This window comes from Crotalus tigris, unplaced genomic scaffold (genome assembly GCF_016545835.1).
Source record: "Crotalus tigris isolate CLP2741 ecotype Arizona unplaced genomic scaffold, ASM1654583v1 scf7180000018970.2248101, whole genome shotgun sequence".
NCBI lineage: Eukaryota > Metazoa > Chordata > Lepidosauria > Squamata > Viperidae > Crotalus > Crotalus tigris.
The window spans coordinates 590824-606985 of NW_024097302.1; the positions used below are offsets into that span (position 1 = coordinate 590824).

General features: G+C 34.9%; 1 protein-coding gene across 17 annotated transcripts in view; it reads right to left on the minus strand.

Annotated features, from left to right (window-relative positions):
* Positions 1-1729: 1729 nt before the first annotated feature.
* Positions 1730-16162, minus strand: part of MBNL1 (muscleblind like splicing regulator 1) — a 195100-nt gene continuing 180667 nt past the window's right edge. For 9 of the 17 annotated variants that reach the window (XM_039357999.1, XM_039358011.1, XM_039358009.1 and 6 more), the window contains 4 exons: positions 12956-12991; positions 12097-12191; positions 6801-6875; positions 1730-5386 (listed from right to left, as the gene is read on the minus strand). In XM_039357999.1, coding sequence (XP_039213933.1) covers positions 6819-6875; positions 12097-12191; positions 12956-12991 — 188 coding nt within the window. In that variant the 3' untranslated portion in view covers positions 1730-5386; positions 6801-6818. The remainder of the gene's footprint in view (positions 5387-6800; positions 6876-12096; positions 12192-12955; positions 12992-16162) is intronic. The other 8 variants (XM_039358010.1, XM_039358007.1, XM_039358002.1 and 5 more) reach the window with 2 other exon arrangements.

Here is a 16162-nt window from a genome sequence, read left to right on the forward strand (position 1 = left end):
TACAGGTAGTCCTTGACTTGCTACCTTTCATTTAATGACTGTTCAAAGTTATAACACTATAAATTGTAACTTATGACCATTTTTCTCACTTATGATCATTGCAACATCCCCTTAGTCACATGATCAAAATTCAGACACTTGGCAACTAGCTCATATTTATGAAGGTTGTAATGTCCCAGGCCATGTGATCACCTTTTGCAATTTCTGGTGGGCAAAGTCAAGGCGGGAAGAAGTCAGATTTAATTTGCAACAGTGTTACTAACTTAAACACCTTCAGTGATTCACTTAACAATAAGTCAAGAAATCTAAGTTTGGGCAAAAACTACTTAAAAACTGGAAATTTGGGGGTCAATTGTGGTCGTATGTTGAGGACTATTTGTACTTACATACTATGAGAATATAGCCACAGGTTAACTCATATACAGGGCTTATAAAGAAGCAGCACATTAATCTTTTCTAGTAGAAGAACCAGAAAGGAATGATTTCACTTTTATCTGTTGCTTTTGAGCACTCTCAAAATCTAATAAGGACTCAGTAGATTTTGAGATTTCAAGGAGAACCATAGAGCAGAACAAATATGTTCTATTGAGCAAATGGGTTTATGCTTGCTAACATTGGATCCTACCTGGTTCTTCCCTTTTACCCAAGAAAAGTGGTATTTATTCTTTTATTCACCAGAAGCAGGTAATAGAAAGAAATAGAGATAAATCAAAATGGTTTGAAATCTGAAGTTGGGGAGTCTCATAAAAACAAATTGTTGAAAACTTTGAGGCTGTTTAAAACTTGAAGTAGCTATTTGCATCAAGTCTTCTCTTTTTCCTTTACTTTATTTACAGATAAAGTACAGGTATAAAAGAACTTACAGAGTGTTAAAACTGTGTTTCCAACCTTCAATTGGATGGACTAGTGCATCATATCTATCTATCTATCTATCTGTCTGTCTGTCTGTCTGTCTGTCTGTCTGTCTGTCTGTCTATCTCATGGTTCAAGATTCATAGGGTAACAATTTTTGAATCTATGTACCTCAGATGGGCTTACAGAATATGTCCAAAATCTAGGACCCACAACTCCTATGGTTTGAAATTTGGCAAAGTTGTGGTCATATGATCATTTCCAACACACTCTACTACCTCCTACAAGGAAAGTCAATGGGGAAATTGGCAAGACATCTGAAGTCACTCCTGCTCCCAGTGGTTTTTCACCCACTTATGGTCACTGTGTTTCTCTGTAAGGGTAAGGAAATCTCTCTGAAACAATGACCCAATGGGTCACAGATTGTCTAGTAATAAATAATTCATGTTATCATTGTGTTTAAAGTTCTACAGAACTAAGAGACCACAATTTTATGGCAATATTTTATGAACATTCACGAGTTCACTAGAGCTCCTGTATCACCTCCACGGGTCTCAAGATCAGTTCATACACTTGGGTTCACACAAGGGTATTGCAACACACTATCATGAGTAATAATGAACTTGCCAGTGAACTCAGTCCTACTCAGAAACAGAATTGACTATGAGTAATTGAGAGACATGTGTGGTTCTTCACTATGTGAGTGTTAACATCATATTTGTAGATGCCTATACCAAAACCTAGACATCAGCCTTTACATAGTGAGCTGTACCAATAGAGATGGTGCCCTCCCTTGCCCCAACCACAAGTGAGAATGACAGTAAAGAAACCCTCTTCTCCCAAACTTGAAAACAGAAAAAAAGATAATTAAAAGAAATTTTATTAGGGCAATTTAACTTTATTTTTTTTTTCATACAGCTATAGCAGTAATAATAAAATAAGCTTAAAAACAAATTGCAGCCCAGGACAGAATACATAAGTAGGAGCAACTACCAAGCAAATTTAAGTCTGTGATTACATAATAGTAAAAACCAAGCACACCTGTCCTTTCAGCAGATGAAAGTTATAGGGTTGCAAGGAAGTGCAACATGTACTAATTCATCAATATGAATTATGAGACAGAATAGATCCAATCATTGGTTCCCTCCCCCCTCACTTTGGCTTCATGTAGTACATGGTTTGTCAAGTGCTTTAGATTAAAAATGGTAAATTTGAAAGGGTATTTGTTTTTCACCTGCTAAAAGAACTGATCACTACAGCAATAAAAATAATTACATAACAACTACAGCTATGATGGTTTTGTTTTGGTTTGCCTGTTGACATTTTTAAACTTTAGTGTGCATGTGAAAGTCAATATCGCTTTCTCTGTGTATGTGTGTGTGTTTACGCTAGTGTGTGAATAATAAAACTACTGAAAGTTTTCAGAAACTGGTTTGAATAGAATATATATTTTATATCTATTTATATTTTCTTTTTCTTTCTCTCTCTCTCTCCTTGATACTTGAAACATGCAGTAGTTGTTTTGAGTAATGTAAGACATATTAGATCCATGATTTACCTTTAATGGTTGGAAGTACCTGTTTTTCTGAAATTTCATTTTTAAAAAAATAATTTTTATTTTTCTTGTCTCATCAGAAATGATCTTCAGGCAGATTTAGACCAGTGCAGCTTTTGTTAGTCATGAGAAGGATGGCCAATCTTTCCAGCTGAAAGAATCCTGGCAAACTAGAAGCTGTTCACATAAAGCAAAGCCACTTTTTCAAAGGGGTATGGAGTGCTAATTCTGTGCCACTTTTTTGCAAGCAATTTTGTTCAGCCTGTCATTTTTATAAGCCTTAACAAAACTCCTTGTATTTATAGACATTTTTATTCAAAATAAGATCTTACTATTATACAGGTTTCTCTCTTTATTTTTATTTGACTATATACAGAAGTGCAAAAGGTCAACCTTCTCTCTCTATACTTTCCCACATGCTAAATTGCAGCATAATCATCCCTCAAGAGTATGCACAAGCACTCACACTTATTATAATTCTTGTTATACGTAAACTTTTTGAGTATTTGGATTATCAACAAAAAGTCCCTTGATCTACTGATTATGCAGCTTATTTATAAGAAGGCCTGATATTCAGGGATTTCAAAAAATATTTAAACAATATTTTAACATTTGAAATGGATACAGTAGAAAATAAATTTTATTCTAATATCTAAGAACTAGATTTTTTCTTTTATAATTAATTACAAACAAAATAAATCATCAAAATATTACTCAGTTGTCTGCCAGGATCATTTCAATAGCAACAACTTAACTTCTTACTTAACAATGATTATATAAGATATCCATATAAAAGATCTTTGTTCTTTTAATGAAAACTAGACAAGAACTAACAATGACTGATATTCTTACATTGTAATATTAAATCAGTAAAATATAAATCATTTAGTTAACAAGAATACGTATATTCATGACACTACAAGTAAATTCAAAACTGCATATGCTATGAAGAAAAAATATTTTTAATTTTTTTTCATATTTTGAAAAAAATGCATCAGTAAAATCTAATAAAACAAAATTCTATAAACTTAAATGGCATTCATCTGGTAATAGAAAATGAAAATGATCTAATAAATGTATGAAATTAAAAACTACCATTTTAACAAGGAAAAATAAGTCATATTCTCTAAAAGTAAGTAAACTACAATAACATGTGAAGTCACCTATACTTTCTTAACACGATTGAAATTACATTGGTATGGGTTTTAACCCGTAATGTAATAATCTAAGGCTTTAATAGATGTACAGTACAATCAGTAAAATCAACACATCATTCTTTTTTTTTTTAACTAGAAAGCATCTCTCAAGCATAAAAACTTGCAAGTAAACTTGGAAGTATGGAGAATTCTAGAACCGAACCCTCACCTCTCCCATTCTACGCGACGCTACCAGAGACCTGGCCCCCACCTTGAGCTTTGCTGAACAGAGCAAAATATATCCTTTACTAACTGCAACATCCAAACCACACAAAGGATTTCCTTTGGATGAATCCATCTTAAAAACTTGAATGCACATCTATTTTTGTTTCAATTTGTAAAGGCTTTCTAAGGCTATAAAGCAGTTAAATCTCAACAGAAGAAATCACATATAAAACTCACCCGATATTTAACCCACCCAGCACCTACTCTAATTAACATTTTCATTGATCGTTGATTATTTTGGTTTTCTTTTTAATCAGGCATCTGATGTCAGTGCTTTTTCCATGATTAGAGTCACATATTTTTTTAAGTGTGTGACTTTGAAGTGATGCATTGGATCAGAAAAGCAAAACCCATCTCCTTCAACACATTTAGAGTCACTTGGACTTTTGACAGAGGTTAGAAAATTGAAGCAAAATAAAATTATTTAGACTTTTTCTAATATTGTCTCAGAAATGGCTCTTCCCTTTTTAAAATATTGTTTGTTATACAGTATACTTTGCAAAAACTATTGCAACTATAATGGTTTATAATAATTTATAGGTTTATATATCCAGTATGTGTAGGAATGATCCATATATATCCACTCTTATTTTTGCTTTAAAAAAATAACAAAAAAATGTGCTGTCTATTATTAACTGAGGTGGCCATTTCTGAGACAGCTTTGGTTTGAAACGGAAGGGTGCCCTTTGACTGATTACCTACTAGCAAAACAAGCAAAAATGTGGCTCTTAAAGTAACACTGAAGAAATAATACTCTACTTTGATTACAGTCTATGGCACTTCATGAAAATCTTTAACAACATGGTACTTAAAGCCATTGATGTGCTTTAAAAATATACACAGTTGTGGTTTTACTTGGCACATTCATCTCTGTCAGATACCTCTTTTACCACTTCTTACAATCTATTACATTTAAAAATATTACTCTTAAAACAAAAAAGGAAAAAATTATACTGTGCATGCACGGTCTCTTCTATAATGGCAATTTTAAATACAAGGTGCACCTTTTGTTATTTGTAAACCTTGAGATAATAAACTTACTTTAAAAATTATATCTTGGTCTACAGACGTACCAATACATTATAGATCTATGGCTACATCACAGTCTGTCTTTTCAAAATGACGTACATGATTATGTAGGAAAAGAGTCTACCAATGCATACGTCAGCTTGGTATGCATTGCATACTTGTGTGCTAGAAAAGATGGACAATGCTGTAGTCTTTACACTAACATTCTCCAACCTGATGCCCTTTAGCTTTCTTGGGTCTATAACTTCCAGGATTTATAGATCAACACAAATGGAGGGCATCAAGTTAGGGAAGGTTGTTTTAGACGATATGATCACCTCAGCACAAATATCTATTCAATGTACAAAGTATATAGGCAACAGTGTGCAGTGAATTTCCAAGTTGTCATTTCATCTTGTTAACATGCAATATGTGGATGTCTTACTGCTGAGGAAATTTGGGTGCTGTTATTTTACGGTATATACATTATGGCTAATGACCTGTCCTGATTCTTCACTCAACCACGCTGTCCTCTTCTCTGTCATATGATCTAGAAAAACAAGATTTTTTTAAAAAATATATCTTAAACAAGTAGTATATTAATGATTCAATCTAACAGAAATATTCAGTCAGAAGCCACTTATTTATATAAACATATATGTAAAAGCCCTTTGTGAAGACCATGTCCCCTTGAGAATGCTGGGAAAAATAGAAGAAAGGCCATCGGCAAGATAGATAGACTCAATTAAATACAGGGGGGAATGTTGAAAGACCTGAAGGACCAAGAGAGGACAGATCATTCTACATAAGTCATTTTACTTAGTTGCTAAAAGTCAAGACACATAATCAATTTAAAATATCCTTCTGAATAGTTTATGAGTTTATGATTATTTCCCCCAGCTAAAACTAAATTAGCAGTGAAGATATGAACTTTATATTACTTGTGACTAACTGCAACAACATCTACGTAATATTTCATTACGAAACATTGATGAATTCCATTTCTTCATATGTTGCTATAAAAATGCAATGGGGACAGATGGGCCATGGCTGACTATATACATGATGATCAACCACGGATCATTATGGTATGTCATTTATCCATGCATTAAAATTTTACATTGAGTGTTTAAAAAAAATCTTTCAGAGTACTTATTGATGTACTCTGGATACTGGGCCAATTAAAAATAAAATTTAAAGCATCATTCCATAATAGTATTTCTTAAGAACATAAAAAAAATCCCTCTTTGTAACCAATAAACATGTTCTTTAAGGAAACTTCTAGCCTCGGATTTCTGATTTGTTTGGTCTTGTCTATCAGAACCTTGAAACCCTCCTGATCAAATCAAATGGCTTTTCCCCCCCTTCCTGCATTATGAGCAGGACATGAATAAAATATCTATTTTCTGTTGCTGGCTAGCAAACATTATTGAGGCTCACATGACTATTGTAACCAGCAGGAATAAATAGCAAAATTCTCACTAGATTTGTCTAATGCTGTTTTAAAATTCCTTTGTCAACAAATTCCATAGTATATTCTTTCAGATTGCATGGATGAATCAAGGATATATTTCCTTCATTTGCATAAAACTGTTCATAAAAAATTAGGGCTAAACTCATATATAGATATATTTACCACAAATGCAGATGTATTGATGTTTGAGTAAGCATATAAAATAATATCAAGGAACAACACTTTAACCTCCTATACTTTCTGAGATGTCAACTGTTAATATTACAAGTATTTTTGTATCACTGAACTCAACCTGAGTCTTGGCAGTTTATAGAAAATATAAAAGATAAATTTAAATTTGAAAATATTTAATAGAAGAATTTAATGCAACAGACATCCAACTAGTGAAACACAAAGATACATATACAATCAACAATCATGTACAAGGACAATGGAATGCAAATCTTCTCAAAAGTATCAAAATACAATAGTATGCATTTGAGATACTTACTGTTTGATGATTAAGTGTCTACATCTGTGTAACATACTTGTGGCTAGTCAGATGTTCGGCAGATATTATGGGAATCTATTAAAAATATAAACTTTAATTGATATAATAATACATCAAATGAAAAACTGCAGAGCTATGTATCATGTAATATATGTTAACAGAAACATAGCTAGCAATTAAAATGAGAACATTCAGCTAAGTAGGAGATCAACCATTTTTGGCTGTTTAAAAGAAACAGTTAAACATTTACAGTTAAACATTCATGCAGTTCGGTCATTTCAAACACTCTTTTTGTTGGCCTACACAGAGATTATAAGAACTAGGGTTGTTTTAGTTTTCTGATTTTAACAGTTGCCTTCAGAAGCAAACTCTTGTCCTGTGCATTTTGCCTATTCAATGCAAAATTGAGATTATTATTATTGTAAAAATAACTGATGTCATTGACTGTTTAAAAAGAACGGAAATTCAAGTGAAGGGCTCAGCAGAATACAGCACTGGGACCTTGAACTACACCACGTTTCACACATTTTCTTTAGGGGTTGGTTAGAAAATCTAAATATTTGGCTATCCATAAGAACAGTTTCTTTTGTTGCATAAATTATCTGTTTAGTAATTAGAGCAATCAAGAAAAATCCTGCTGTAACAATACTTAAAGAATAGCATCAATTACCGTATATGCCGCCGTATTAGGCGACCCGGCGTATAAGACGACCCCCGTCTTTATAGCCGGGCCGCATTCCTAGAACATCGTCTTATACGCCGGAAACTACCAGTGTTTCCGGTGTATAAGACGACTCGGCGTATAAGACGACCCCCGTCTTTGGCGCCGATTTCAGCACTCGCGGAAGTCATCTTATACGCCGGCATTTACAGTATATCAGTCACCATAACAGAAGTTCTAAATTTCATCCTGCCCAACTGCCAACAAACATTTTTAACAATAAAAATTGCTTTATTTGGTGGTTGTATTTAATCAAGAACTGACTACTTTCAAAATGTATCTGTTTTGAAAGTACTTTGGGCAGAAGGCAAGCACTTTACCTTGCTAATTTCCTGTGATTGATCTAGAGGGGAATCTGTTATAAGTAGTAGATGTTCTTCCTCCAATTTCAATGGAGTGTGTGGATTATATTGCAAATCTTTTCATTGTAAAACAGCATATATATATGAATATTATAATACCTATGAATATTATAATGCCTGCTTGTATGTGTGTGTAGACACACACACACACACACACACACACACACACACACACACACACAAAACACATAGATTTCTCCAGGAGCTATTATAATATTCATATAGAAATAAATATAAGCTCTCAGTTTCTTGAGAAGATAATAGTTCACGAGCATTTACATCAAAAAGTTAAATGTCAAACAAGTTCAGATAGGATAAAAAACAATACATTCATAAAAGAGAGGCTCAGATCAGCTTCTACTGCATGATTTACTTACTTCCTGTTGGCTTCTAGTACTAGAGCACAGAAGTTCCAAAAGTAAACAAAATCTTCTAATTCAGCCCAATCCATAATATTCTTTAACTATATTCCATAGAAGCCTTCACCAATTTGACTCCAATACTGTCCAGATATGCTGGGTGTAATTCCCCAAATCCCCAGCAAGTAGAATTGGAATCCCCCAAAATCTGAAAGGTTCCAGATTGGGGAAGACTAATCTATACATTTCTAAATTCTCTTTTTGCACATAAATGTGTCCCAAGTGTAATGAAGCTTCTCATACCATTGGTTTGCTACTGCAGCAGAAAGAGATGTTGCATCCAGCTGTCTAGAAGCTTCAAGAGTAGTGCTGTCAAAACAGACCAAGGAGCTTCAGCGCCAGTCAGTAAAGAGGAAGGGGGCCAGGTCTCAAGTACTTATGCATGCATGAACATTGCATTTTGTGGCACTGCATTATGTCAGCATTGCTCATGTATTATATACATATATTGCTTATATATGTATATACAAAGAATAGGCTACAAAACTTGACTGGAGCGCATTATGAGGTTCCAGAGAGATATGCATGAAATGATCAAATTGTACAACAAAAACAAAACCTCCAGAATCTGTGTGGGAGAAGCCCTTGAAAAAATATGGAAAAAATATTCAGAATCATCTGTACAAAGAGACGGGGGAAAAGGAAAGAGGAATTTTCCTCCATCCTTCCCTCCCTTCTTTCCTTTCTCTCAGAAAAATAACATGTCTGATGACTAAACTTTTCATTATTAATGCCTAATGAATACATCCAGGACTCTTTTGTATACTATGTTAGTCACTCTTTTCTTTGCCGTAAATTAAACATCAAATTGCTATATTGTAAAGAAGATAGCACTTTTGTTTTTAAATCTTACTATTCAAAGATATCTGGAATGTGCTTTTACCTTGACCCCTTTGTTATTGGCATTATGTAAAATCACAATTAATGTGAAAACGTGTTATCTTGGTTTACCCAAAATGGAAAAGGGTTATCCTGACTTATCTAAAATGGAAAGTAGATATATCTACTTTATATATGAAAACAAGACAATCTGATGGTTGCTCTCTGTCAACTGTTTAGCCATCAAGATAAAACTTTGATTCATTTAACAATGATTCATTGGCCTCAGAAAAAGTGACTTACAACCTGTACCTGCATTTATGATTACCACACCACTCCCTATGGTCATTGGCTCACAATTTGGGTGCTTGGTAACTGGCTCACATTTACAACTGGCTGTGTCTCGAGGTCATGTGATCACTATTTGCAACCTTTTTTGCTGATTTCCAGCAAAAAAAAAATGCTCATTGAGAAAGCTGAATTCACTAAAGTGCCATCATCATCATCATCATCAAGTTGGAAGGGACCTTGGAGGTCATCTAGTCCAACCCCCTGCTCAGGCAGGAAACCCTATACCATTTCAGACAAATGGCTGTACAGTTTCTTCTTAAAAACTTCCAGTGTTGGAGCATTCACAGCTTCTGGAGGCAGGTTTTTCCACTGATTAATTGTTCTAACTGTCAGAAAATTTCTCCTTAGTTCTCGATTGTTGTAAAATAGGATTCAATTGGACTTATGACTACAATGACTTATGATGGAAATTCCAGTTGAATGGAATGTGTTTGTTAAGTTGAGGACTAATTATATCCAATTAATCAGTCCCTCCCAAATTCCTGCTCAGTATCGATGTTCCAAAACATCTTAGGGCGACAGTTTGGGCCAAGAAACTTGTATTATAGCGTGAGCTGTAAGCTATCCTGTGTCATAAGTAAAAATGTGTAATAAGATCATAACAGGCAATCTGGGCAATTAGGAGGCTGATGGAATTATTTTTACTTGTTTGTGGATTGTCTTTCCTATTTTCCAGCAGAATTCTGAAAATGAAATTGAAACCTTTTATGAGGGGGTGAGTGGGCACTACAATGTTTTATGATATTTCAATAGACCATGCCTTTTCCCATACATAAAGGGAACGAAGGAACTACTTATATAGTATGATTTTAGGACTGAGCTTGTAAATTCTCATATACTTCTTATCAGGTGGCAGTGTGCTTAAAAACACACAGAGAGAAAGCTTTTCTGTCTTTGTACTCCTTCAGTGCTGCATCTGAATAATTATCTTCTTGACGTCATTGAGGAACTTCTCTTCTTAGCTTACATTCCTTACATTTGTACGGAGGTAAACCAGGGACCTGTGTTCAGATGTACCACTTAATAAACCAAGAAAGATGAAACTTTTCTTGCTTGTTTGCTGCTTTGTTGATGAAAGAAGCCAACCAAGAGCTAATATACTGGCTTATTCTGACATGAAAACTAGTTCAATATCTAGTATGGTCCTAAGGTATAGTAGGAATACACCCAGTAGAATTTTCACAAACTTTCTTCTTTTGTAGGTTATATCAAGTTCAGAATCTTTATATTAATTTTATCAGCCTGACTTTCTAAATACATTCATCTATCATTTAACTCCAATTCTCCTTTTGGAGATAAAATTTGGAAATTAATTCACTTAAGCCTGATTCCCACCCACCCACTCTGATTTTTAAGGAAATAGATGTTAATGGTATCAAATTCTTCCTCACTGCCTGGTATTGGTTAGATGAAGATGGGGAACCACAGGACCCCAAAATACTACTTAAATACAACTGCCAGCAGCTGTAACCAGCATGACCATGATTGGGGATGCTGGGCATTATGTCAACAGTAAGATGATTAGAGATTCCTACTCATTCAGATATTGATTTCTTGTACGTGGTGTTCTTTATCATTTTAGCGCCTCAAGTTCAAAGATTCTAGTATATTAACTTTAATGCTCTGGAAGCTTAAAATTAAAGAGTTGTAAATTTGAGATCTGGCCTACTAAGTGGATAATAGCAGCATTCAGAATTCCAAAACGTAATACTTTCTAGTTAAGTTCAACAATTCTATCATCACCACTCAGCATTTATGCAATCTGGAGAACAGCATGTAGGAAGACTGTTCTCAAATATTTATTTACTTTCTTGTCATGTGTTTCTCTGATGACCTCAGCCAAGCTAGAGCCTTTCTGCTTCGGCAATCATTTTGTAGAAAATAATACTGGGCTACTTTAAAGGGATGGCATTTGTAGCTTAAGTATACAGCATACATTTAGAACATCCTTTAGTGCTTTGTGTTATATCAAGCTTGTTTTACCATCGACTCCAGAACAGCCTCCAAAAATTGCCACTGAAATATAATTTTAATACAAAATGTATGTACAGAATGTATTTATGTATATGTATATGACTATGTATGTATGTATATAAATGTCTGTGTGTATACCTATTTAATTTAATTTAAATTAAATCTTTATTAAACTAAACCAAATTTAGTTTTTTTTCCCCTTGGCTCTGTCTATTTCTTTCTTCTGAGTCTGCCTACTCTTTCCTTCCCCAATTTGCCATTCTAGATTAGATATTGCCTTGGCTTGCAAAAAGTTAACTATTCCACATAGAAAAAAAATGTGATCTTATATCCTCATCTTTTGTTTCTATACATCTGTTCTTGTAACAGTGAACGTGGAAGTGGGGGGCAAAGGCATAAGATCTATCACATGTTGATCAATTCAGGAAAGTCTTATTATTGGAGAGCAGGGAGAGAAGCCCAATTAAGCTATGCTGCAAATCTAAAGAGAATGTGTAGGCCAACAAGAAGTATAAACCAACAAACAAAACAACAATAAAAAACCACAACCAAACCAAAATAATAATAATAATAATAAAAGAAATCCCCATGCTCCTTAAAAGCACCGATTCTGAGTTATGTTTAAGAAACAAAGCTGTAAATTAGCAAACCTGGTTGGCTGTGGCAGTTGCAGCGAAGGGGACGCTTGTGGCAGATGTTGTTGCTGCAGACACAGTGGCGGGCGTAGCGCCGTGCACCATGGGAACTTTTGGAAGGAAAACCATATAAGCAAACATACAGAAGAGTGAAGCAGTATGGGAAACCATGGCAAGAGGTGGTAAAATGGTAAAGTATGGTATTTATATCAGCAGAATAGCCATGGGGCGAGGTAGCGCCACCAGCGAAAAGGACATGCAACCACAGCGCAAAGCAGGGCAACATTCCAGAGAGCAGGTTGGAAGACAAGGTAAAAGACAAAAGGAAAGGAGAAAAGGGAAGGGAAAAATGCTCATTACCACTGAATAACCAAAGTCAATACAATAAAGTTCAACTATTTCATTTTAGACCCAAGAAACTACAAACAGCACTCTCTTTAATAGTTTGAAAATCTTAGGATAACCATATTCCCAATCCCTCCCATTATAACTTCTGATATTATTAGAATCTGCTGAAATAAAATTCTAATTCTGCATTTCTTGCATAAAATGTGTAACTGGCTTTTTCTGTTTTAAACACAAAATAATTTTCTAAAACACTGGAACTCAAAGTCCAGTCAAAATCCACCAGAGCTGATAAAAAGGGACGCGGAAAATGTGGCACAGAACAACTTGATAATGGTAGGAAGTAAATGGCTTCTAAGTAAATTGTGTCAATTAAATAAAGCAAATGCATTTAATTGACAAGTGTTAGTGCAAGGGAAGAAAAATGGTTTTTCACAGTAACTCTAAGTTAAAACCTAGTAGTGGATTTTGAAAGTCTGTGAGCTGCTAAACAGGTTTAAGATAATCAAGAAACAAAGCTGGCACCTACCAACACTTGTAGCGGGTGTCATGCACAATATTGAGCCTGCCCATCATGCATTGCAACAGGAAGGTGGATTTGCAAAGGGAAAAGAATTAAAACAACCCATCACACGTGTAATTAGGAAAATCTCATTTGAACAAAGAAGGAAAAATTGGTTATTATGGGAAAACAGTGGCATGTAATCAACAGCACAATCAAATCAAACAGCAAAGTGGTGGTAATTAGAACTAGACTTACATGAGCAGGGCAAGGAGAAAGCAGACTGAACTGTGTGTTGGTATTTTGATTAAAATGAACTACTAAGTTAAAAGTAGACACTAATAATGTAAGGAGAGGTTTCAGTTGTCCAATTTTGACATTTACTCATATATTGTTTTATATTAAATTTGATTTACAGGTACTTTTTATATGCTAATTCATGACTAATGTGGATGCAGAAAAAAGCAACACTGTAGTAGTGCCACATTAAGCTTTGTGTTTTGTGTGCTGCCTGCATCCCACAGATGGGGCTTGTTTGTGCAGACCGGTTGCTGGCATGCCGTGGACTGGTACCGGTCCACAGACTGGGAGTTGTGGACCCCTGTCCTAGAGAACTAACAGCTATCAAGATCTTGTTCCAGTGCCTAAGAGTTGTTGGGATTTGTTTGAAAACCAATAGGCTCAGATTTAACCCGAGAAAGACTAAGTGATTATGAAAGAGGAAGGTTCTCCTTCCAGTTCTAGGGAACTTTTAATCTTTGACTGTGAATGGGGTTGTATCTGGAAATTTCCTGAAATTCCAGGTCCTGCTGAGCCAGGAAGGAAATTACATGCAACAAGCTCAATGTATGCGCCAAGATTAAGAGGTCTTCCTTTGTAATGCTATATATGAAAGACCTTGGGAAACTGGGCCAAGAAATGCTACCAAGGAAACAGTCAGATAAAAAAAACCAGCTAGATAGTGGGTAGGAGAAGAGGCCCAGAAGAGCCCTTCCTAATTTCTTAGGCTGTAAATGAGACTTGTATTTTCAGACTTGCAAAGTTTTGTTATTGTAGCTTTATAATAGAGTAGAAAAAGCTCATTTGGTTGTGTTTCCACTATGGTCTACCTACTAAGACTGACATCAATTTTCTTTACAGTCATTCATGGCTTGGTTATCTCCCAGAACACCTCTACTGTAACACTCTGCAGATGTTGCTCTTGAAGACTACTCAGGAGGTGTATTTGGTTCACAATGAAGCAGTTTGCTATTCCCATGTATCATCTTGCTATGTGAACTGCAATGGTTTCCAGCTGGCTTCTGAGAGCAAATTAAAGTGCTGATTACCTTTAATGCTCTAGGGCCAGCTAAGGGGGATTGCTTGGCTCCTATAGTATTGGCATGTCCTGTGTTCTGGTTTGCTTGGAGTCCCATCAGCTAAGTTATGGCATCTAACAGGACTCAGGAAGAGGGCTTCATCTGTCAGAACATTTATTATTCAGAACAGCATCCTCATGGAGATTCATATAGCTGCCACTTTCCCTGCTTCATGAGCTTTAAAAATTTGTTGTTTTTATTCTTCCAGGCTTTGGGTCAGAGTGCTTGGACATAACCCTTTGATTTGTGAGCAATGAGGTAGTTGTTATGTTGTCTTTTGACAATGGTTCTTACTTGTGAAGCTACCCAGAATCATTCTGGAGTTAGGCAATCTAGAAATTCATAAATCAATTACCAAATAAACATAGTTTGAAGCTGCTTTAACTAATTTAGTACATTTAGATGAGACCTGTTATTGCAAGGAAATATCTGATCAAAGCATTAGCTCAATTTTTCCCCATTCTAGTTGTTCCCAGATATATTAGGATTTAATTCCCAAAATTTTCAGAGCAATAGAGGCTCAGAATTGCTCATATTGTACTCCTAACACATCTGGAAGCAGCCATATTTTTTAAAAAAATATTTTCTGGAAATAAAATCAATTAGACAAAATGCTATGTATTTTTTTCTATAGATTTCCCCCCTCTAGAATTCTTATACACGTAAAAAAATTCAATTAAATAGATATTAAAAATTATGGCTATGACGACATTGAACATTATCAACCAATATAACCTTACCTAGTTATCTAACATTTAAGTATCAATGTTGCTAGACTGAGTCTTGATATTCAAAGTGGACTTTAAATTTGAAATAATAATTTTAAAAATTCAAATAATATGCATTAATTCATTTAATTCTTGGGACAGAGGTGTCACTGTTAATTTGTTATTACTACTTTTGTTATTATTATTGTTATTCATAATCCATACAACTAATTATGGTACCCATGCAAGAATATAAAGGTCATTTTAGTTGACCATCATGTTCAAACTATAAAACTAATATATTTTCAGTTTTAAATGTCAGTCATCCTCCTTCTTCATGTCTGAAACCAACACACACTTTTGCGTAGAATGTTTAGCAAATGAACATAAGGTAGCAATGAAAATCTGTTGTGCTTTAACTTGCAGGAATGAAAGTGTAGGACCCCTTTGTTGATTAATCAGTGAAAAATGAAACGCCATCACTACAATGTTCACCCTGATTTCAAAAGATGTAAAACTAATTTATTACTCCAAACCAGTGGTTCTCAACCTTTTTAATGCTGTGACCCCCAACCGGTCATAAGTCGAGGACTACTCAACTGGTCGTAAGTCGAGGACTACTCAACTGGTGCAGCACCGTTTGCAGAATGGGACTTTTGGCGGGCTCAGCAGGGCAGAGACAGCCTGGACAATTCCTATTGGCTTTTGAAAGCCAATAGAATTAGACTCTATTCAAGAGAGTCTATTCTATTGGCTTTCAAAAGCCAATAGAATAAAAGGGAGTAGCACAGCTAAGGAAAAGGGGAAAAAAATGGTGGACTGCGTTGTTTGGCAACCCCCGTGAAATGGTCGTTCGACCCCAAATGGGGTCCCGACCCACAGGTTGAGAACCAATGCTCCAAAGCTTATCTTGCATTTTAGTTGAAGACAAAAATTTGAATTATAGTCAGTAAAAAATAAATAAATAATAATATAACAATATTTCACGACTAAGTACTTTTCTAGCACAATTCAGCATATGAAAAATATTATTCTCACTGGGCTATGCATATTATACTCACTTGAGCAAAGGGGTCTTACATCAGTTAAATATATGTGTGTATATAAAACAACATAAGAGGTGTAAAATGAAGGTTTAGAGAAGAGAGAAAAAAGATTTCAAATGCTGT